Genomic DNA, 24,605 nt, shown 5'->3' with positions numbered 1-24,605 from the left:
TCAGCTGTCCTGGGTCTGTCCCCTCCCAGCTCCCGCTGCACCCCCAGCCTGCCCACTGGCAGGACAGAGCAAGAAGCCGAAAAGTCCTTGGCCTGGTGTAAACACTGCTCTGCAACAATTAAAACATCAGCATGTTATCAGCGCTCTTCTCATCCTAATCCAAAACATAGCACCCTACCAGCTACTATGAGCTACTTAACTCTGTCCTAACTGGAACCAGGACACACGGGCAACAAACAGGAGAAGCTAGAAGCAATTGTGCAACAGGCAAACTGCGACCTAGTTGCAATAACTGAAACATGGTGGGATCAGTCCCATGACTGGAGTACTGTGATGGATGGCTACAAGCTCTTCAGAAGGGACAGACAAGGTAGGAAGGGTGGTGGTGCGGCTCTTTATATTAAAGAGTGTTTTGATGTTGAAGAGCTTGCGGTTGGGAATGATAAAGTTGAGTGTCTATGGATAAGGATCAAGGGGAAGGCCTGTAGGGGTGACATCTTGGTGGGGGTCTGTTATAGACCGCCTCATCAGGATGAAGAGATGGATGAGGCTTTCTATGAACAGCTTGCAAAAGTTACACGATCACCAGCACTCATTCTCATGGGAGACTTCAACTTCCCTGATGTATGCTGGAAGTATAATACTGCATAGAGTAACCAGTCCAGGAGGTTTCTAGAATGTGTGGAAGATAGCTTCCTGACACGGCTGGTATGAGAGCCTACCAGGGGACGTGCCCCACTAGACCTGCTCTTCATAAACAGAGAAGGACTGGTGGGAGATGTGAAAGCTGGGGACTGTCTTGGGCAGAGTGACCACGAAATTGTAGGGTTTTCTATCCTTGGTGATGTCAGAAGGGTAACGAGCAAAACTGATGTCTTGATCTTCCGGAGGGCAGACTTTGACCTGTTCGGGACACTTGTTGCAGGGGTCCCTTGGGAGTCACTCCTGAAGGGCAAAGGGGTCCAGAAAGCCTGGATGCTCCTCAAGAAGGAGAACTTAAGGGCACAGGAGCAGGCTGTTCCTGAGTCCTGTAAGGTGAGCCAGAGCAGAAGACCGGTGTGGATGAACCGTGAACATTTGTTGAGCCTCTGGGAGAAAAAGAGTCTATGTCCACTGGAAGAAGGGACAGGCTACTTGGGGCAACTACAAGGAACTTGCTAAGATATTCAGAGAGGAAGTTAGAAAGGCAAAAGTCCAGCTCGAACTCAGATTGGCCACTGCAGTAAAAGAGAACAAGAAATCCTTTTACAATTATATTAACAGCAAGAGAAGAACCAAGGAAAATTCCCATCCTTTACTTGATGCAGCAGGAAATGTGATCACTGAGGATAAGGATAAGGCTGAGGTCCTCAACGCCTTCTTTACATCTGTCTTTAATAGTCAGATCAGTTATCCTCAGGGTACTTTACGCCCTGACCTGGACGTCCCCTGTGTTTCAGGTAGAAAATCACCCCCTGTGATCCAGGAAGAGACAGTGAGAGACCTGCTCCTCCATCTGGAACGTCACAAGTCCATGGGACCAGACGAGCTCCACCCTAGGGTGCTGAGGGAGCTGGCGGAGATAATCGCCAAGCCACTTTCCACCATCTACCAGTGTTCATTGTTATCTGGGGAGGTCCCAGAGGACTGGAGGCTTGCTGATGTGACTCCCATCTACAAGAAGGGCCGTAAGGAGGACCAAGGGAACTACAGGCCAGTCGGCCTGACCTCGGTTCCGGGGAAAGTTATGGAGCAAATCATCTTGGGTGAGATCGCACGGCACTTGCATGGCATCCAGGGGGTCAGGCCCAGCCAGCACAGGTTCACAAAAGGCAGGTCATGCTTGTCCGACCTCATCTCCTTCTATGATCGTGTGACCAGACTGGTAGATGAGGGAAAGGCTGTTGATTTAGTCTACTTAGACTTCAGCAAAGCCTTTGACGCGGCCTCCCACAGTATTCTCCTGGGGAAACCGGCTGCCCATGTCCTGGACAGGTATAATCTTCTCTGGGTAAAGAACTGGCTGGAGGGCCATGCCCAGCAGGTTGTGGTTAAAGGAGTTAAGTCCGGCAGGCGTCTCATTACAAGTGGTGTCCCCCAGGGGTCGGTACTGGGGCCTATCTTATTTAATATCTTTATTAATGATCAAGTTGAGGGAATCGAGTGTACCCTCAGTAAGTTTGCAGACGACACCAAGTTGAGAGGTAGTGTTGATCTGCCTGAGGGTAGGGTGGCCCTTCATTGGGATCTGGATAGGCTGGACTGCTGAGCTGAGGTGAATGGGATGAGATTTAACAAGGCCAAGTGCCAGGTCCTGCACTTTGGCCACAACAACCCCATGCAGCACTATTGGCTTGGGGCAGAGCGGCTAGAAGACTGTGAAGAGGAAAGGGACCTGGGAGTTACTTTTCCTACTAGTACCTTCTATGCTGCTGTACTTTGGATTTAGGATGAGAATAATGCTGACAACACGCTGATGTTTAAGTTGTTGCAGTGCAGTGCTTATACTAAGCCAAGGATTTTTCAGCTTCTCATACCACCCTGCCAGTGAGGGGCTGTGAGTGCACAAGAAGCTGGGAGGGGACAGAACCAGGACAGCTGACCCGAACTGGCCAAAGGGATATCCATACCATATGGCATCATGCTGAACAATATATATAGGATGTCTGGCTGGGGGGGAGGAGGGAGCAGGGGCAACGACCTCTGCTCGGGCATGGACTGGGCACTGGTCAGCAGGTAGTGAGCAATTGCATCGTGCATCATTTGCTTTTTACATTCTATTATTCTTATCATCATCCTTATTATTATTCTCCCTTCCTTTTTTGTGCTACTACACTGCCTTTGGAACAACCTTTGGTGGTTTTACTCAGGTGGGCAGCCAAGCTCCACCACGGCCACTCTCTCACTCCCCCTCCTCAAAAGGAAAGGGGGAGCAAATAGGACACAAAGGGCACAAGGGTTGAGATAAGGACAGGGAGATTGCTCAACAATTATCGTGACAGGCAAAACAGTCTCAGAGTAGGGAGACATGGGGTTCCACGTGCATCTGGAGAACACGGTGTGCGTCTTGAGTTCAGGGATAGAGCTGAGTAGTTCCCGAATTACCCACACGGTGCCGGAATTACCCGAACGGCTTGGCGGGAGATGGGTGACCACTGCTTGGGGGTGGGATGGGCATCAGTCAGAGTGTGTGGAGTAACAATTAACTTGTTCGTCACTTGCTTTGCACATCCTATTATTCTTATCATCATCATCACCATCATTCCCCCTTCCTTTTTTGTCCTACTAAACTGTCTTTATATCAAGCCACCAGCTTTTACTTTTTTTTTTTCTTTTCCCAATTCTCTCCTCCATTCCACTGGGTTGGGGGGGAGGATGAGCAAACAGCTGTGTGGTGCTTAGCTGCCTGCCACAAAAGTCCTTTTTGGCACACAATGTGGGGCCTGACGGGTAGAGATAAAGACAGATCACAGAATCACAGAATGATTGAGGTTGGAAGGGACCTCTGATGGTCATCTAGTCCAACCCCCTGCCAAGCAGGATCACCTAGAGCACGTTGTGCAAGATGGCATCCAGGTGACTTTTGAATATCTCCAGAGAAGGAGACTCCACAGCCTCTCTAGGCAACCTGTTCCAGTGCTCTGCTGCCCTCACAGTAAAGTGCCCCCTCATATTGAGCTGGAACCTCCTGGGTTTTAGTTTGTGCCCACTGCCTCTCACCCTGTCGCTGGGCACAACTGAAAAGAGTTGGGTTCCATCCTCTCAATACCCTCCCCTCAGATATTTATATACATTAATGAGGTTTCCCCTCAGTCTTCTCTTTTCCAGGCTAAACAGACAAAGTTCTTCCGGTCTGTCCTAGTATGACAGGTGCTTCAGTCCTCTAATCATCTTCATAGCCCTAATCGTAGCCCTGATCTCCTTTGTAACCCTTTGCAGATCTGACCAGAGCATGTTAAAAGAAGTTATAAGCATTAGATCAGTTTAATAGTTGCTGATCACATTTTTTTTTGATGTTGGGTTTGCTGTGTTTGTTTTCAGATGTTGTGCTGTTTATCATTTCTGGGGGCTGGTTTAGGGTTATCATATTGCTCTGCCGTGTAACACTGCCTTCTGATATGATAAAATTACTGGTCATGAGACTAATCGGGCCGTCACCTCTGTATTTCTGGAACCATCTCTTTTAATATGTCGTGGTTTAACCTAGCTGGCAGCTAAGTACCACACAGCCGTTCACTCACCCTCCCCCCTCCCTCTCTGGGATAGGGGAAGAGAATCAGAAAAACAATGAAAACCTGTGGGTTGAGATAGAGACAGTTTATTAGGACAGGAAAGAAAGGAAAACAATAATAATAATGATAATAGTACTACTAATAATCATGTGTGCAAAACAAGTGAAGCACAATGCAATCGCTCGCCACCCACTGACCGATGCCCAGCCTATCCCCGAGCACCCGGTCCCCCCAGCCCAGCCAGCCCCCCCATATAATTGTTCAGCATGACATCAGATGGCATGGAATCCCCCTTTGGCCAGTTTGGGTCAGCTGTCCTGGGTCTGTCCCCTCCCAGCTCCCGCTGCACCCCCAGCCTGCCCGCTGGCAGGACAGAGCGAGAAGCTGAAAAGTCCTTGGCCTGGTGTAAACACTGCTCTGCAACAATTAAAACATCAGTGTGATATCAACATTATTCTCATCCTAAATCCCAAACACAGCACCATACCAGCTACTAGGAGGAAAATTAACACTATCCTAGCTGAAACCAGGACACTACCCTAGTAGATCACATTCAGTATTCATTTGTGTGTGTCAGTTTCTCCATTCCCATACTCAACTTGTGTGTAACACGTGTGCATATCTACATGCTAAAGATTCTTCCCACTGAGGTTTTCTTAGGACTCGCGTTTGGAGAAATGCCACTACCGTGGGTTTTGTGTTGTTGCTGGGGAAAAGCACAGCTTTGTCCATCCAGTTGCATTAGGATATTGTCTCAGAATCCTGATAGTGCACTGGGCTCCTGTCATGTCAGATGCTGGGCCTAGCCAGGCAAGAATGCAGAGGAGACAATATCATGCATTTACTTTTGTTAGTCTAACCTCACTGATCTTCATTTAATTTTCAATCCCTCGGTGCCACCATCCTTTGCCACCCTATTGTGCCCCATTCTTTATCTCACCAAATGGCTGACGCAGGCAAAGGAGGGGATTAGTTGAGGCAACCAAGCGGTGAGACCAAGAGCAGTGTCTCTCCACAGAACTAGACCACTCGTACGACTGTGCATCACTAGGAGGGTTGCTGTTCACCAGGTGAACTAAAGTGCAGGCACACTGATTCTGACATAAATTTGCATTGTCCCACCTCTGTGTATCATCCGCTCCATTCTCGCTTGTTGGTAAAGTGAGATTTAGTCCCTCTCACTTATTTGCTGATAGAAGGTGAGGTCCTCTATGCAGAAGTATTACGTTCTCCCTTAATCCCACTTTAAATCCAAGTTGGAAACAAAAATGTTAAAGGTGTTGAGTTACAACAGTGTCTGATTGTGAAAACTAGCTTGTTAGGATGACACGACATGATAAAGATAGGTTACGTACAATCTTTTAAACTCACCCTTGTCTAGTAGGAATGCATTTGATGTTACCTTGGGAGGATAATGATGAAATAAAGCACACATTAGAAAAAAGATAATTATCTGATACAGAACAAGAGACACCCATTTATTTTCACTTTTCCAGTTGTTTGTCTGTCTTTGTTAGTTTGGATGGGTTTATTTGGTTGTTTGCTTGGTGTCACTGCCCCAAGGGACTGAGGAATCCTCAGTATTTGCAGTACAAGAGAGTGCTGTAAGTGAAACAGCTACAGATTTTACTTAGTGCTTATACTTAGGGGCTGGGCTTTGGGTCCCCCTTTCCCGTGCCACCCTTGAAGCAAAGGCCAGGCACCCCCAGCTCTCCTCATGGTCAGTTTGGACATGGCCGCCCAGCTACCCCATGCATGCGCAGCTGTACCTGTACCTGGGCCAAAGCCCAAGGGTAATAAAGGAGCTGGTGGAAGTGTTCACCAGCTGCTTCCCCTCATTTATCAGCAGTCCTGGCTAATGGGGGGGGGGGGGGGGGTCCCAGTTGACTGGTGGCTAGCAAACATGATGCCCACATACAAGAAAGGCCAGAAGGAGGATCCGTGAAACCACAGGCCTGTCAGTCCGACCTCAGTGCCAGGGAAGCTCATGAAGCAGAACATTGAGTTTTATCAAGCAGCACGTACAGGGCAACCAGGTGATCAGGCCCAGTCAGCATGGGTTTATCAAAGGCAGGTCCTGCTTGACGAACCTGATCTTTTCTACAACAAGGTGACACGCTTAGTGGATGAAGAAAACACTGTGGATGTGGTCTACCTAGGCTATAAGTCTCTTCCCAGCAAAGGGAGAGGTCACTCAGGCATACATAGAAACTGGTGTACTAGCATTCTTCCCCCGCTTTTACAGTCCATTGGCTGCAGGAGTGGTCTTAGGGCCTGTTGCCCTCCAGCACAAACAATCGGGATTTTTGCCTCAAGCAAAGGTCCTTTACAGTTGTCACTACTGAATGGGTTGTGCCACTAAAGGCATGGGTTGTGTCTAAAAGGAAATCAGTTGTGTCTCCCCCAGTCTTAACAGGAACCAGGGTTTAGAGACTGGAATTTCATTCCCTGGTCTCCATCATTCTGAGTCTAAATCTTCCAACATAATCAAATTATGCTCCTCACCTCCTCTTTTCACCTTCTTTTTCTTTCCCCGTGGACACTTGTGTGGAGACTTCAGTAAAGCTTTTGACACTATTTCTGACAGCATTCTGCTGAAGATTCTGGCTACTCAGGGCTTGGATGGGTATATGCTTCACTAGGTAAAGAACTGGCTGGTTAGCTTGGCGCAAAGAGTTATGGTGAATGAATTTAAATCCAGTTGGAGGCCGGTCACTAGTGGTGCCCCCCAGGGCTCAGTACTGGGCCCAGTTCTCTTCAATATCTTTATCGATGATCTGGACGAGGGCATCGAGTGCAGCCCCAGTAAGCGCTAAAACAACACCAAGTTGGGCACAAGTGTTGATCAGCTTGAGGGTAGGAAGGGCTCTACAGGGGGGTCTCGATAGACTAGACCAATGGGCTGAGACCAAGTGTATGAGGTTCAAGACGGCTAAGTGCTGGGTCCTGCATTTGGGGCACAACATCCCCATGCAACTCTGCAGGCTGGGGGAAGAGTGGAGAAAAGGAGGCTCAGGGGAGACCTTATTGCACTCTCCAATTACCTTAAAGGAGGTTGTAGTGAGGTGGGAGTCAGTCGCTTCTGACTGGTGCTAGGGACATGGTTTAGTGGTGGACTTGACAGTGCTATGTTAATGGTTAGACTTGATGATCTTAGAGGTCTTTTCAAACTTAAATGATTCAATGATTTAGTCACAGAATGGTTGAGGTTGGAAGGGACCTCTGAAGATCATCTAGTCCAACCCCCTGCCAAGCAGGATCACCTAGAGCATTGGGCAGGATTGCATCCAGGTGGATTTTGAATATCTCCACAGAAGGAGACTCCACAACCTCTCTGGGCAACCTGTTCCAGTGCTCTGTGGCCCTCACAGTTGTGGTGGTTTTACCTTGGTAGGCAGCTGAACTCCACCATAACCACTCCCTCATTCCTCCTCCTTAGAAGAGAAGGGGAAGAAGAAAAGGAAAGAAATAACTCACGGGTTGAGACAAGGATAATTTAATTAAAGGAAAAGATAATTATTAGGGAAAAAATATTATTAATTAAATAATTTAACTAAAGGGAAAAAAGGGAAAGGGGAAAAGGAGAAAAAAAAAAAAAAGCAAAGGCTGACTTCCCACAAACCAGCGATGCTTGACCACATCCTTGATGAGGACAGTTGTTTTCACAACGAGAGCCCGCCCCTCCCCTCTTCTTTCATTTTCCACCTTTTATTGCTGAGTGTGACATCATATGGCATGGAATATCCCCTTGGTTGGCTTAGGTCAGCTGCCCTGGTGATGTTCCTTCCTCACCTCTTGCCCATCCCCAGCCTGCTGGCTCTTGGGGGATTAGAGGGAGTCCTGATGCAGTGCCAGTATTGCTCAGCAGCAAACACAACACTGGTGTGATACCAACGCTCTTCTACCTACACATGCAGAGCACAGCACTGTATGGGCTGCTGCAGGGAAAGTTAACATCCCAGCCACGCTCAGTACAGCTGCCCAGGGGTACTGTGGAGTCTCCTTCTCTGGAGACATTCAAAACCCTCCTGGACACGTTCCTGTGTGACATGATCTAGGTGTTCCTGCTCTGGCAGGGGATTGGACTAGATGATCTTTCAAGGTCCTTTCCAATCCCTAAAATTCTGTGATTATGTGATTCTGTGTAATACCATCATGATTATACTGGCTATAGCCACAACTACACATTAAGACTTCTTAACAACGCACAGTCAATACTTTAACACCATATATACATAACAAACAATTAAGCTGAATATCACTAACAATATCAATCCTATGGCTGGGATCTTGTCAATTCTTTAACATAATACTTACATATCAACAGTGATTGGTGCCTTTATCACAAACAGATGGCCCAGCTTCGCCTCTGCAAAAACCTCCTGTGTCCTGGGCCGCAAAGTTTGAGAAACCAAGTTGTGTTGTTGCAGTAGAACATGTTTTTGAAGTAGAATGTTTTTTGCAGCAGGACATGTTTTTGAAATAGAATGTGCTTTTGCAGTAGAACTTGTTTTTGAAATAGAATGTGTTTTTGCAGTAGGAAACTAACCTTGTGTATTCAAAGATAGTTGTGTAGTTATAACAAAGGGAAATGCTAAGTAGGTAAGTGGACAGTAGAAGGCTTCACTGTTCCAAAATAAGGAGGAAGACTGAGAAAAACAGGACGAGCAGTGTGAGAACAGTAAAAACAAAAATCACAGGCTCTCTAACCATGAGAAAAGAGGGGAAAAGGAGAAATTAGAGGATTGATCAAATAAAATTGTACATATATGGTATAGAAAGGCTCTATGGAGCACTAGGGAGAAGGGAGAACAGTAGGCACAGGCACTGTTATTGAAATAGACCCGGTAATTCCGTGCACTGACCAAGGTAAGACAAGCTTTAATGTATTGCCTTGGGGGGGGGGGGGGGGGGGGGGAGGAGGGAGGGGGAAGTCTGGGTGGCTCTTTTGTGGGGTGTGAATGAGATGCACTTTTAGTGCGAAGTGAGTGTGGAGTCCTGATCCGCGGTTCCATAGTCCTGTGAGGGGCGCGGCTGGAGACAGACAAAGCAAAAGAGAAAAGGGCGAAAGAGAGTCTCAGGGAATTAGGAGCCTTTAGTTGTATGGTACCCCGGGTATGGTAAAGTGTTCAGCAGTACGCTGTTCAGCAGTACACCTCTCTGCTTATCCTAGGTACAGGTATGTGGTACCCCCATGAACAGTAAAGTCCACAGCAGCACGTCAGGAAGAGATGGGGCATAAGGGCTCCAAGGAAGAGCAGAATGGGGATGGAGACTCCGGAATTGTGTCTAAAGATAGTCCTTTGGGAAGAATGATAAGGAATTGGAAAAACAACCCAAAAACCAGGGAAAAAGATAAAAAACAATGGTTAGATATTGTGTAATTGCCTGGCCTAAAAAGCCAATAAAAGGAACTTCAGTATTTTGGCCAAAATACGGGTCTGATGAAGACTGTGTTTATCAGACTCATATTTGTATGTAAATGATAAGGTTCCTTTTTTGGAGGAGGAATCAAATTATGCTGCTTGCTGGGTGCAGGAGGTGAATCAGCTTTTACTGAAAAAGGGTCAGGATCAGGGGAAAGAGGAGTTAGAAGAAAGGACTGGTCAGTGAGAACCCTTGGATAATTTACTCCCTCCCTATAATCCTAATATTGTACTGACAGCAGCAGCAGCTGCCCTGGGGGGGGGAGGCGGGTGGAAGGGGGCCGATCTTGGAGATCTCTTCCAACCTAGACGATTCTGTGATTCTGTGATTCTGTCACTAAAAAGAAAGTGCACTCTAAGCTCTGACGAGAATTAGAACAATGTAAAAATGACATTGAAAAATTTCCCTTTCCTGATACTAATAGTGCTGGCACTTCTATGTATCCTCTTATAGAGGTCCTGACTGGACCAGGGCAAATAGGTTATGTGAACTCCCCCCTCACCAGCGGAGAGGTTAAGAGTTTTAAGAAGGAAATTAAACCTTTAATTGAGGATCCCATTGGACTAGCAGAACAATTAGATCAGTTTCTACAGCCCAATTGATATTCCTGGGGGGAGATGATGTCAATCCTGAGTATGGTATTTACTGGAGAAGAGCAGGGACTGATTAGGAGGGCAGCTATGCGAGAATGGGAAAGAGCTACCTCCCCCACCCCCGGATCAGAAGCGATTCCAGTAGAGCAGAAATATCCACTTGATAACCCCAATCAGAATAATAACAACCTGCAGCACAGAACTCCTATGAGAGACTTAAGGGGCATAATAATAATGGGGATTAAGGAAGCTGTACCAAAGTCCCAGAATCTTACTAAAGCATTTGAAATACAACAACAAGAGGATGAATCCCCTAATAACTTTCTGCAAAGACTGAGGGATAGAATGAGGAAATACTCAGGGATGAATTCTGAGGACCCTCTAGCCCAAGGGCTTCTGAAAGTACACTTTGTGACTAAAGCCTGGCCGGACATACAAAAAAAGCTCCAGAAGATGGAAGGATGGAGTGAACAGCCACTAGAGACCCTCCTGCAGGAGGCCCAAAAGGCGTATGTCAGGAGGGGAGAGAAGAAGGAAAGACAGAGAGCAAAACTAATGATATCCACACTGCAACAGGTAATGAAGCAGAGGATTGGAGAAGAAGGGAGAAATTCTCAGGAGGAGAAGTCAGACCCAGAGCAGAAGGGAGAGGAAGAGAGATGAAAGAATGACTGTGGTGGGTTTACGTGGCAAGGTTTTGGTAGCAGGGGGCCATAGGGGTGGCTTCTGCAAGAAGAATCCAGAAGCTGCCCCATGTTAGATAACAGCCTTGCCGCTTGCCAGAGCTGAGACGATAAGCGATGTTGTTTGTGCCTCTGTAAGAGCATATTTAAGACAGGTTAAATATGCCCACCTGAGTAAAACCAGCACAATGACAAGCAGAGAAAGCTACCTGTGTTGCAGCCTAAATCATGACAGGGACAAAGACGATGCTTCAAGTGTGGTCAGGCTGGTCACAGTGTCCAGACTGGAAAAAGAAGAGATTGCTTGCTGTTATAATTTCAGAACAGAGGAGTCAGGGGTTCTCAGAAAGCTGGTCCCACCTAGAGCCCTTGATGACCTAATGAAGGAGAAGTTGTATTATTAGTAGATACTGGGGCAGTTAGATCATCACTGGCCCATAAAGTATCAGGGCTTAAATTAACTGATAAAACCCTAAGGGCGACGGGGATAGAAGAGATGGGGATAACAGTGCCACTTTTTGGGGATACCAAAACGAGCCCGTGGGATAAAACAATCACTGGGCAATTACTGAGGCAGGGACTAATTTGTTGGGGAGGGATTTGATGATGAAACTGGATATACAAATAGTAAGTTGTAAGACGGGAATTTCGGTATCAGTGAAGTTATTGACAGAAGATGATGAGAAAGAAATAGACCCCATAGTGTGGGTAAAGGAGGGAAATAGAGGAGGAATTAATATTACTCCACTAAAGATAGCTATGCAGGAAGGATATGAGGCAATAAAGCAGACGGTATACCCTATTTCAACTGAGAGATGAAATGGTCTTAAATCAGTAATAAGAGAATTGATTAAGGATGGTTTACTGGAACCATGCATGTCTCTCTTTAACACTCCTATTCTGCCAGTAAGAAAGGCTGACAGTTCTTACCGACTGGTACAGAATCAAAGAAAAATTAATGAAATAGCGTGGAAGCACCACCCTGTGGTTCCAAATCCATATACTCCGAGAGCAAGATCCCACATGAGCATAAGTGGTGCAGACGCCTTGTGGCTGGGCTCTTCCCCGAAGCTGAGGCTGAAGAAATGGCCCCTCCAAGGCCCTGCTGCTCTGCTGGGGCTCTCTCCCCACGGGCCGAGGGGAGGAGGGCATGGGGCGATGCGCTGGGGAACGGGCCTGGCCCGAGCCTTCCCGTGCGGGTGCCCAGTGCCCCTGGGGACGGTGAATGATCCAAAGGGATCTGCCTTGAACTGTCTTTTGTACCCACAGCCCCCTTTCTGTGCACTGTAGCACTACTGGCAGAGGGGCCTCTCCTCCTGCCCAGAGCCCAGCCAAGGCCAGAGCAGGGCTCAGAGGTCAAGGAGAGGAGCATGCATTCTGCAGCCATGCCCATGGGCCTTCCACACATTGCTGCTGTCCAGGGCCTTTGTCTCTGGCATGGTCTGCACCGCTCACAGCTCCAGAAAGACAGGTCTTTCACCATCTTCCTGTTGGGCTACAGCACCGTGTCCTTCGCTCTGCTCAGAGTGCTTCGTCTTAGCTCACAAATGAAGTGCACTCCATCACCTTGAATATTCTCAGGCATGATCCAAAATCTTTGTCTTCTGCCACTATAGCACAACAAATAGAACTTTCTCTAACTTCCTGTAAGCTGATGGGGTTTGTCTCAGCCACTTGTAGAATCACAGAATCATAAAGGTTGGAAAAGACCTCCAAGATCATCTGGTCCAACCATCGCCCTACCACCAGTGTCACCCACTAAACCCTGTCCTTGAGCACCACGTCCAACACTGCCTTAAACGCCCCCAGGGACGGTGACTCCACCACTTTTCAGCAGTCTGTCTGTTTGTCCTTATCCAGCTCCTCACCTTTTAAATTTGTTTGATATTACATTAACTAATAGTAATATGTATAATTCCCTACCTATCAGTACACAACACTCCCTGAAGAGTAATCCTTTTTGGGTAGGTGAACCTCAATGGAGCCATAAAGCTGAGGAGTGTTTTATTATCTGGTAAATTGCCTTGTGTTTTTCTGTTGTTGGTTTTAAAATAGGAAAAACCCTTCTGTGCCTGTGTGCAGCCAGTTCTCTGAGGAAAGCAGGTGGGATCTGGAGCAAAGGAGCAATGAAATGTGGCTGCTGATTTCAGTGGAGAAGCCTGGTGTAAGGAAGAGTGATGCAAGCCCCAGGTGGCCAAGGAGAGAAATGGCTGTCCTGGGAGGGTGAGGAGCAAGGTTCTCCATCCAGTGTCCGGCCCCAAGACACCGCATTGCCAACCTGCCCAGACCTCCTTAGGAGAAACACCACCTAGGGAATGCTGCTGTCGCTATTTGCCTACACTGGAGAGCAACGAAAAATACCTATCCATCGAGTGCTCGCTGAAGTTTTCCTCTTCACCTACACTCCCGGAGCCTCACTAATTAGGTGTACAAGATTTAAAGGCTTGAAGAAAATTGTCGGAACAGACGTGGCGTGTTAGGCCTTTCTGCATTTTAATGACCCTGTGGGGCATTTGGTGCTCTGCTACCTCAGACACTGAGAGAAAACTGAAGAAATCTCTCGAGGAGCTAAAGTTTGAAGCAACCGCCAAAGTTCCTCGGAGCATTAAATTGGCCTCACTGAAGGCCATTAAAAGACAAAGCTTCCCCATGGATTTGTTAGAGCAGCTTAGCTGGAGGCAATGCCTGCAGGTAGGCAAGGGCATATCCATCTCCCTTCCCCACCCTGCTCTCACCAGGGCATTTCACAGAATCACAGAATCACAGAATTGTAGGGGTTGGAAGGGACCTCGAAAGATCATCGGGTCCAACCCCCCTGCCAAAGCAGGTTTCTTAGAGCAGGCTGCCCAGGTAGGCGTCCAGATGGGCCTTGAATATCTCCAGAGCAGGAGACTCCACAACCTCCCTGGGCAGCCTGTCCCAGTGCTCCGTCACCCTCACCGTGAAGAAGTTCTTTCTCTTGTTGGTGCGGAACTTTCTGTGCTCCATCTTGTGGCCATTACCTCTTCTCCTGTCCCCACAAACCACTGAAAAGAGGTTGGCCAAATCCCTCTGTCTCCCACGCCTCAGGCATTTATACACATCGATGAGATCCCCTCTCAGTCTTCTTTTCTCCAGGCTGAACAGAACCAGGTCTCTTAGCCTTTCTTCATAGGGAAGATGCTCCAGGCCCCGTATCATCTTTGTGGCCCTCCGCTGGACTCTTTCCAGGAGATCCCTGACTTTTTTCTTTATTTCCGTACCTTCGGAAATATCTTTGGACTCTCACTGACTGTTCCTTCAAAGACACAGCCATGGTCTGACCCCCGACTTCCAAACATCCTTTGAGGGACATTTCTTTCTTCCTCATTCCCACTCCCAACCTTCAGAGCTGCACCTTGTGACTCTTTATCTTCTTCCTACTGTTTTCTACTGCCAAGCAAAGCTTCCCCATCAGGGAAATCTCACCCCTCGAGCGGGCGTCCCGACTCATCAGGCTTCCTGTGGTGTATCATGAGAGCAGGCAGAAGTTGCCTCACCATCATCTTCCAAGCTCTGGGTCTGGTACTGGCCTTGGAGCTCGTTGGACAGATGCGGCCAAGCCGTGTGCCCCAGCTCTGCAGTCCTGTACTCACGTGCAAGGGATATGACAGCCCGTCCACAAGCCTTTTTCCTCTATGTGCTTACCAGGTGCTCAGGCAAAGGAGATCCCACAGCCACCATGCCAGCCACACACCTGCTGCTGGACTGTCAGGAACACTGGCAAACGGAGCCTAAATGCACAGATCCCAGCCAGGCTCCTAGAAATTTCCATGCTAGGGATAAGGGCTAGGGATTAGGGTGAGCAAGAGGGTAAAAGCAAAGGTAAGGCTCTAAGGGTCTGCATCTTGGCTTCCAGGTAAGGGTGGAAGTGCTGGGGATTAGAGTATTAGGCTCCTGTCAGGCCGAGTGGTGACATTTAGGGCCAGGCTTAGGGCAAACTTGACACAGGGTTAGTCCCTACCACGAACGCTTTCCCAGTCAGTGCTGCAGCAGTAACAAGGTGACCCAAATGCCTTTTATATCTCCAAAAAATCTTTGCTCTCCGTTGGCAAAGAACCCCTTCTCTCCCATGTTCTCACATTTCCCTTCTCCAGGCCCCTCTTGACCTCCACATGTGTCCTCCTGTCAGGGGCAGCACTCTGAAGATTTCCACTTCTGAGGATCTGTCTCCTGGCAGGGACCCAGTCAGTTTCTGGGTCAGAAGGGACCTCACAGTGGCATCAAAAGGATGTGAGATGGTGTAGGAAGACCCTGCACAGCCCTTGAAGGGCCCAGACTTGGTCCATGCCTACCAGCTTATGCTCCAGAAGGTCTCCCCTAGGTGCTGTGTCACTTGTCCCCCCGGGTGCTACAGCTAAATCAGGGCATCCTGGTAGCACTGGCCATTTTTGTGCAGGCAACCGAATCAAGACACAAAAGCTGATTTTGTAGCTCTAGACCCAGCTGGGCATCATCCACAGATGAGATGAAAATGTTCAAAATGATGTTCAAAAAACATCATCAGATGTTGTCACATATCTGGGACTTACCAGAACCAAATGTTTGCCTGTTTCAGAGCCCTGCCAAGGACATTCACTGAGTCCGTTTCCCAGCCATTGACTGCCTCTCCTAGGATTCCACTTTCTTCTTTCTCTCTCCTGCTCTTCTTTTTTCCTAACTAACTCTAACTCTAACTCTAACTCTAACTCTAACTCTAACTCTAACTCTAACTCTAACTCTAACTCTAACTCTAACTCTAACTAACTCTAACTCTAACTCTAACTCTAACTCTAACTCTAACTCTAACTCTAACTCTAACTCTAACTCTAACTCTAACTCTAACTCTAACTCTAACTCTAATCCTAACCCTAACCCTAACCCTAACCCTAACCCTAACCCTAACTCTAACTCTAACCCTAACCCTAACCCTAACCCTAACCCTAACCCTAGCCCTAACCCTAACCCTAACTCTAACCCTAACCCTAACCCTCTCTAACTCTAACTCTAACTCTAACTCTAACTCTAACTCTAACTTTAACTCTAACTCTAACTCTAACTCTAACTCTAACCCTAACTCTAACCCTAACCCTAACCCTAACCCTAACTAACTCTAACCCTAACCCTCTCTAACTCTAACCCTAACCCTCTCTAACTCTAACCCTAACCCTCTCTAACTCTAACTCTAACTCTAACTCCAACTCCAATTCCAACTCTAAAGGTAAAAGAAAAATAAAGAATAATCTAGGTGTGCTGATGGACTTAGCAATAGAAGGAGCAGACATTGATGAGGTTTGTCATGGTTTCTTTGCCTCCATCTTCTCTCAGGCCTCTGTGCCTGCAGGCAGGGCTCTGGAGGAGAACAGCCAGCAGTGCATGGGGATCAGTCAGGGGTTTCTTGGGCAATTTCAGCCTGTAACTGCTCATGGGAGGAACATTGTCCATGAGTGCTGGAGAACAAACCAAATAACTCAATACGGAGGGATCGGGGTAGTTCCTGAAGTCTGGCAGAAAGCCGGCAGGGACAGCCACCTCGTCTGGCTGATCTCTCCATGGCCTCTTCCAGGGGGGCCTGCAAACACCCTCAGAAACTGGGAGGTTGGCTCCTGACTGTTACTTCTTCAGAGGCTTGCTCAAGCTTTCAGTAGCTGCAGGTCAGGAACACCTGAGGGCTCATTGTCATGCAAACTTCCAAACAAAGTAAGTCTCAGTGCATCATTTTCCTTAAGTCTTCAGCTCCTAGAAGGTTAGCTAAAGAGGCTTTAGGAGAACAGTCAAAGTGAAAAGAGTTCTGTATTCATAATGGTAAGAGAAGATTTCTTCTTCCTTCTTTTTTCCCCAGTTTTCTTTGCTTTTCTTTCTACAGATTACGTGATATCAGCAGCCTCCAATGTATCTTGATCCTGAGTGTCTTCTGACGGAGTCTGAATATGTTGAGACAGCAAGACCTTTTCTGGCAGACATTCTGTGGGCAGTGTTCTTCCCTACCCTCAAGCCCTCATCAGTCACCTGGGAAAGGCATCAACCTTGTGAAACTCTGAGCTTCCTCCACTGCACTCGGTAGCTGCTTGTTTCAGCCTGCTGGCACTGATTCCCACCTGCTTTACAAGAAGGAGTTGCATGCAGGTGCAGAAGGGCTCAACTGCCAGCAGACAAAACGCAAGAGAGAGATAGCTGACTAAAGCACAAAAGACATTCCGCAGCTCTCTGTTTCCACGTTACCTCCACTGAAATCCAGTTTCCACCGTGGATAGTCATGGAGCAGAAACAGAACAGAAAACACATTTTTGGGTCAAGCACAGGCACTCCATGCCCTGGACTCTGCCCATACCCACTCTTTGCACACCCACGGAAGTCGGGAACTTCTGCGAATCATACAGGGAAGCAAAGCAGCCAAGTGAATAATATGCTCTATTTTGATCAGCCAAATCAGCATTAATCTCAACATATCTGCCTATCAGGAGTATCTTCAGGCAGAGTCTCAAACATTTAGACCCTCTCCTTTTTCATTCCCTGCAGGGGAAATGACATGCAGCACCGCTGTAGGTGAAGGCAGGCATGAGAGGGATCTCCTCTAGCATTGGACGCCTTGGGTGCAATTGCCCCGATTTCCTTCTCTAGTCAATGCAGAAAAAACAGTTGTTTCCACTGAGATGCCTTGCCACCCTCTGCCTGCCCACCAGCTCCTGCTCCAGAAGGACTCCTGAATGTCCTGGGTCACATTTCCATGTCACACATTGGGTTTCGGCTGCTCCTCGGGATCCTGGCAGCAGTAGCCACCTCTGGGTGGGCAACAGAATCAACGCCTGAATAAGGATTTTAGGCAAAACCTGAATCATAAAAAAATAAATAAATAGATAAATTGTCCTTGATGTAAGAAGTATGTAAGAGGTCTTCATTTTCAAAAGTTTGAGGGTTGTCTATACATTCCCGTGACTGGTTTCCTAGGCCAAGGGCACGGGCCAGCAATATGATGAGTCTTTGGCACTTCCCTTGTATGGAAATATAAATTCATCTAGCCATTACCAAAAATGCATTTCCTCCCCACTCTTTGAATGGAGACACTGTGTTCCCAGGACATTTTGTTTAAGGGCACACTGCACATCTGCATTTCCGATCTAAATGGAACTGGGAGCAGCAGAGGTGAAAAAGGTTGGCTGGGTTCTGCCACACGTGAGTGGAGAAGGATTTTGTGGATGGGACCGGTGCTGTCCCGGCGAGCCACACGGAGCTCTGTGTGAGAGCACTGGCATCTCACATCCTGCATCTCATACGGCCTGTATTTGTCCAGTTGAAGGAGTAACTGCCCTGAGCTGGATCAGGCAGCGTGGGGATGTTTATGAGAGCACCGTCACTGCAGTCAGAGGTTATCTAGCAAATGCAGCTGATGGGGAACCAGGGGAAGCTTGTATCTCCCTGTTGGGAATGACTCCGTATGGTCAGCTGAAAACCGGCCTGGGCTACACAAAATCACAACAAAATGGACAGGTTCACTTGTCCTAAAAGTGAATGGACGTCGCCTACCATTTGTAGGTTGTCCAAAAGAAATCTGCTCGATACTTAAAACTGATGGCCTCAGATGCTGCCCTGTCCCCCAGGTACCTGCACACACCTGGGACCACGTCTGGAACCCCGAATGTCAGCGGGTGTTTGCATCTCAGGGAGCTGAGACAAGGAGCTCACACGAGTGCCTCTTTTGTGCACACCTGAACTCAGCCAGAAGGAATCCCACCTCCTGTGGGTCTGTGGGGTGCAGAGGAGGGAGCTGAGTCCCCTTCCAGCCTCAGGACTGCAAACCTAGGATGAGATGCCTCAGCTGATGGAGCTGAATGCCTTCCCTTGGCAGAGGTCGAGGTGGTCTCTCCTGTCACTTTCTGGATGCCCTGTGCAGGACGGGGCAAGGAAAGATGACTCTTCAATGAAACTATTTGAGTGATGTAAGCCCTAACACTGTTGGAAAGCAGTCTCTTTCCCCAGCTGAGGGAGGGAACACGTGCGATTACTTTGTCTTGTTTCCAAGGAGGTTCCCCAGGAGCCCTGTGGACATCTCGAGGGAGCCCAGAGGGGCAAAGGAAGGGAGGCCGTGTCTGCAGACAGACAGCTCTGCCCAGGAGCAGCTCCTCTGCAAGGCACAGCAGGGCTGGGGGCACTGCCTGCACGTGGTGAGGAGATGTGAGACAGAAAGCAATTGAAAGCTTTCTGAATGTGGAATCCAACTTAGAGCTCATTGTAGGAGAAACCCGCACAGCAGCGGGCACGGCCGACCTCTTGCTGCACTGCAAGGAGGATTTTCCTGCACACACCAAGAGGAGAAAGGCATGAAAACAGCGGTCAGCATCACTGGGGCATGGAGGGAGGCTGACAGCTGGCTGGAGGAGAAATCTACACAACCCTTGACATGGCAAGTCTCGGTCTGCAGGATCATGTGGATGAATATCCTGGTGGGACAGTTTAAAGCTGGCGTATCCCGCATCATAGGAGATCTGTCAGGAGGGTGCTCATGGTTTCTCTGCTGTGGAGGAAAAGGATGTGAACAGACAGAGATGCCCCTGGGCAGTGCCTCTGCTTCCAGGATGTGTCTGCAGGGCAGAGAGGAGCACAAAGTGTTTGCGGTGAGCTCTGTGAACCTGTGCAGGGAGCAGACACAGGGACGGAGCAACAGGTCCCGGCAGGGCCAGCTCCAGGTAGCAGAGACACGGGCAGGGAGGGAGAGGGAGCTGCTCCCAGAAACGCAGCGTGAGTGGGGCTTGGGCACCTCTCTGCCATCCCCTGCAGGGCACATTTCCTCCCTGGAGCAAGCCCCGCTCTCCCCTGCTGCCCAGAAGACCCCAGGTCAGGAGCCGTCTCCTCTGTGGTTGGACCTCCGCGAGAGGAGAGGTGCCTGTCTCCTGCAGCGTGGCACACAGCCACGAGGCTAAAAGCCTCCGTCCTTCAGTGTCACTGCGAGGTGGTGAGCATAGCTGGGCGAGGAAAGGGCTTCACTGCACACCCTTCTCCTGGCAGAATTATTGGGAGCACTGCAGTATCCATCCTTGGTTTGCCAGCTCTGGTGTGTGCTTTTGCTCCCTGGGGTGGGCTGCTGGGTGTGGATCAGCTTCCGTTCTGACACCGACTTGCCCTGGAGGTGTCCTGATGAGAATTCAGGGCAAAAGTCCACTTCTCAAATAGAAAAGCACTATGTCTGCAGGGCTGGTGAATGGGATGGCTTGTTCCTCTTTCATCTCCACGGTGGGATTTCCAAAAAAACGGCACGGGTTTTCATCAGAGAAGTCTCTCCTTAACTTGTCGTTATCGTTTCCTCCTTGGACAGCTCGCCCATTCGCAGAGAAACCAAATGCCCAACAGCAGCTCCATCACCGAGTTCCTCCTGCTGGCATTCGCAGACACGCGGGAGCTGCAGCTCCTGCACTTCGGGCTCTTCCTGGGCATCTACCTGGCTGCCCTCCTGGGCAACGGCCTCATCATCACAGCCGTAGCCTGCGACCACCGCCTCCACACCCCCATGTACTTCTTCCTCCTCAACCTCGCCCTCCTTGACCTGGGCTGCATCTCCACCACTCTCCCCAAAGCCATGGCCAACTCCCTCTGGGACACCAGGGCCATCTCCTACGCAGGATGTGCTGCTCAGATCTTACTGTTTCCCTTTTTCATCGCAGTAGAGTATTCCCTCCTCACCATCATGGCCTACGACCGCTACATTGCCATCTGCAAGCCCCTGCACTACGGGAGCCTCCTGAGCAGCAGAGCTTGTGCCCAGATGGCAGCAGCTGCCTGGGGCAGTGGCTTTCTCTATGCTGTCCTGCACACGGCCAGCACATTTTCACTGCCCCTCTGCCAAGGCAATGTCCTGGACCAGTTCTTCTGTGAAATCCCCCAGCTCCTCAAGCTCTCCTGCTCAGATTCAGGCTATCACAGGGAAGTTGGGCTCATTGCCCTTAGTGGCTGTTTAGCCTTTGGGTGTTTTGTTTTCATCGTGCTGTCCTACGTGCAGATCCTCAGGGCCGTGCTGAGGATGCCCTCCGAGCAGGGCCGGCACAAAGCCTTCTCCACGTGCCTCCCTCACCTGGCCGTGGTCTCCCTGTTTGTGGCCACCTCAATGTTTGCCTACCTGAAGCCCCCCTCCATCTCCTCCCCAGCCCTGGATCTGTTTCTGACTGTGCTGTACGTAGTGCTGCCTCCAGCTGTGAACCCCCTCATCTACAGCATGAGGAACAAGAAGCTCAAGGAAGCCCTCCAGAAAATATTCGAGTACCCTTTGTGATCCAATATTTCAGGATCACTAAGGTGCCCCTCGTCCCCTTATGATGCCCAGGAGGTCAGGCACAGCCCAGCATTAACTGTGTTATCCATAGGTTGGTGGCCGGTGTGCCTGGCCAGTAAGCCTACAGAGTCGTAATCCACACAAAGGTGTCTTAATTCATTAATTATTAGTTAATTCTGCAGAATCAGGTGCTTGGCAGTCTTTCAGAAAGCAAGCACACCTCCGACTCGAAGCACCGTTTTTTATGCAGAGCTGATTTGTGAAACTCTTTCTCTGGCTACTTCCGATTGCTTGTTTCAGCTCACCTAACTGATCTCCATTGAGCACTCACGTCAGAGAGGATCAGTGGGGGGGATACCAAATCCCACATTTCCAAACATTTCTGTTTTGATGGGTGTGCTTTTTTAATGTATTAATGACCTTCAGTGAGCAAAAGGTTACTCTGGGTCAGTCTGGAATCTTTCTTCAGCTCTTTTCCTCGTTTCCTGGTTTTCAGCCCTTACCTCCTTTGCTTTTGCTAGCTCAAGGCTCTTAGTCTCCTCGCTTTCTACAGCCTAGGACTACAACTGTTGTTCTTTTTTTCCCTTTCCTTTCTTTCTTTTACTTTTGCTTTGTTGTTGTTGTTATACCGATGTTGTTATACCCATGACTATTAATTGCAATTAAACAATATTACTCATCCAACTTCTTCCTAATCTTTCATGTCTACAATACAATTTTTTATTTCATGATTATTTTTTATTTTGTTTCCCTTTTACCTGCGTATTTAATATGCCTAAGGAACCAGGGACTTTGCAGAGATAAAGATACCAGCAGAAAATCATTTCATGGCAGATGCCAACCCGGGCAGGGACCCGGAGCTGCCAGAAGTCCGGGGGTGATGTGTGAGTCTGTGTGGGCAGAGAGGGGATCCTCATAGAGCGTGTGACCATCTGATGGAGTGGCCCAAAGGTGAACCCAAGCAGCTCACAGGCCGACAAGGGCTCCGCAACACCAGGGGAGGCTGTGAGGAGCTAGAAGACTAAGGCACGTGAGACTGGAGTGTGTTTCAGGACACCCTCTTTGAAAGTCCACAGGCGGGAGCCTTCCTGGGCCTGCAGGGAGGACTAAGTGAGGAAGAGAAAGCTCTTTCTGCAGGCATCTGCTCAGGGCAGCCTCCTCTGTCTGGGCCAGGACATTGTGATGGCCTGGGGACAGGAGCTGCCACTGAGGGGCACGGGCACTCTGTGGTGGAGATGTCCTGGATCTCATGCTGGATGTCCTGCAGTTTCTCTGGCCTCTGTTTCCTAGGGCCACGGCCAGAACCTTCCTCATTTACCACAGCCAGAAACTAAGCACCACCAGCCAGCTGCGTGCTCACTTCCCTGGGCAGTGAGGGAAGTGTTTGTTTCCTCACAAACGCTTCTTGAATTCTGGCCGGCTCAGTGCCGTGACCGCTTGCTGGGGGAGCCTGCTCCAGTGGCAACCGCCCTCTGGGTAAAGAACATTTTCCTGATATCCAGCCCCAAACTCCTGAGTCACAGCTTCAAGCCGTTCCCTCGGGTCCTATCGCTGGTCACCAGAGCAAAGAGATCAGCGCCTGCCCCTCCGCTCCCCTTGTGAGGAGGTTGTAGGCCGCCATGAGGTCTCCTCAGGGCTCAACAATCCAAGTGACTTTAGCTGCCCCTCATACGTCTTCCCCTCTAGGCCCTTCACCATCTCTGTTGCCCTCCTTTGGACACTCTCTAACAGTTTTACATTATTCTTCTACCGTGGCACCCAGAACTGCACGCAGTGCTCAAGGTGAGGCCGCACCGACTCCTGTTCAGCTTGCTGCTGACCACAACCCCCAGATCCCTCTCTGCGAGGCTGCTCTCCAGCATCTCGTCCCCCCGTCTGTACGTGTAACCAGCATTGCCCCTTCCCAGGTGCAGGACCTGGCACTTGCTCTTCTTAAACTTCACACCATTGGTGATTGCCCAGCTCCTTCCTTTGTCCAGATCTCTCTGCAAGGCCTTCCCACCCTCGATGGAGTCAACAGCTCCATCCAGTTCGGCATCGCCCGTGACTTTGCTCAAAAACTCTGCAAGTCCTTCATCCAAATCGCTTATGCAAACATTGAAGAGGACTGATCCTGAAATGGAGCCCTGCAGAACGCCCCCAGTGACAGGTCACCAGCCTGATGTAACCCCATTTACAAGAACCCTCTGGGCCCGACCCACCAGCCGATTGTTCTCCCATCTTATTATGCTTTTATCTAACTGTATTCTGGTCTTGTCCAGAAGGATATGGTGAGAGACGGTATCGAAAGTTTTTCTGAAATCCAGAAAGATTACATTGCCTGGCCTCCTTTAGTCACCTAGCTGGGTGAAGTCATTGTAGAAGGAAATTAAATTGGTTAGACATGACATTCCCCTGGAGAGCCCACGTTAGCTCTGACCAATGACTGCATTGTCCTTTAGGTGTTTTTCAACAACTCCCAGAATAATCTTCTCCATAATCGTACCATCATTTTGTCGGCTCAGCTCTGATCAGCGGTGAGTGTCTTTGGAGCCATCTGAAACTGGCCCTTATCTAACATGGGGCAGCCTCAGGACTCCTCTCACAGAGGTCACCTCTGCAGCCCCCAAAACCTCGCTTCAGAAGCCCAGTACAGCAGCTTAGATGTGTGCACGGTGTGCATGTGCCCGCTGGGAATAACACTTCAACGTTGCTGCTGGTTGGGCCTTGCTGGGGACACTGAGTGGCAGCAGCCTCTTCTCTCTTGGGATGCTGGATTCAGTATGAGATATTTTCCTGACATCCTCAGCAGTGCCTGGGGACAGGACAAGACCTGGAAATACATGAAATTCCACCTAGAAAAACACCTTTTTTACTGTGAGGGATACCAAACACTGAATCAAGTTTCCCTAAGAGGTGATGGAGTCTCCATCAGTGGAGATACCCAAAACCCAACTGGAAATGGGCCTGGGCTACCTGTTTTTAGACGTCCATGCTTGAGTAGGGGGGTGGACTAGATGATCTTTGGAGGTCCCTTCCAGTCTCAGTGAATCTGGGACTCTGAAATGCCTGGCAGTGTTTGGAGAACTTTTCTGCAGTATCTCCAAACCAGATGGACAGCCGGTGCCCATGGAGCAGAGCCTTCTTTTGAGGTGGGACTCATTCACTGTGTAAACCCGAGGACAATGTGGAGCAGGGATTACAAATGCCAGCAATGCCTCAACCCACAGCAGTGTTCCCTACTCCTGCCTCCACTCCCCAGCCCCTTTTCTCCTCGAGGATTTGAGTTGGAAGAGACCTCTGGAGGATTCTAGTACCGAGATCTGCTCTGAGCAGGGAGAGCTTTAGCATTAGGTCAGGTCAGTAAGTGCTTTCCCCACTGCAGTTTGGAAAACCATACTTCTGGTGGTGCTAACCAGTTCTGATTCAGTGATGACACAAGAGGACAGCATGG

The 24,605-nt window shown here is 49.0% G+C and overlaps 1 protein-coding gene across 2 annotated transcripts; it reads left to right on the top strand.

The window, feature by feature from the left end:
• Positions 1–26: 26 nt before the first annotated feature.
• On the top strand, positions 27–21,292 carry LOC136788773 (olfactory receptor 14C36-like). Of its 2 annotated transcripts, none has more exons than XM_066987452.1 (2): positions 27–370; positions 16,778–21,292. In XM_066987452.1, exon 2 carries the CDS (start codon positions 20,108–20,110, stop codon positions 21,170–21,172), a length of 1,065 nt encoding a protein of 354 aa, XP_066843553.1. In that variant the 5' UTR covers positions 27–370; positions 16,778–20,107; the 3' UTR covers positions 21,173–21,292. The 2 variants fall into 2 exon arrangements, with proteins under 2 accessions (XP_066843553.1, XP_066843554.1); XM_066987453.1 differs by lacking the exon at positions 27–370 and adding an exon at positions 13,144–13,605.
• Positions 21,293–24,605: the final 3,313 nt, after the last annotated feature.

Source organism: Anser cygnoides, chromosome W, assembly GCF_040182565.1.
Source record: "Anser cygnoides isolate HZ-2024a breed goose chromosome W, Taihu_goose_T2T_genome, whole genome shotgun sequence".
Lineage (NCBI taxonomy): Eukaryota > Metazoa > Chordata > Aves > Anseriformes > Anatidae > Anser > Anser cygnoides.
This window is presented reverse-complemented; position numbering and strand designations above follow the sequence as displayed.

Excerpts from the sequence above, each read along its gene's own strand:
- LOC136788773 (XM_066987452.1), top strand. The coding sequence starts at position 20,108 with ATGGGATGGCTTGTTCCTCTTTCATCTCCACGGTGGGATTTCCAAAAA.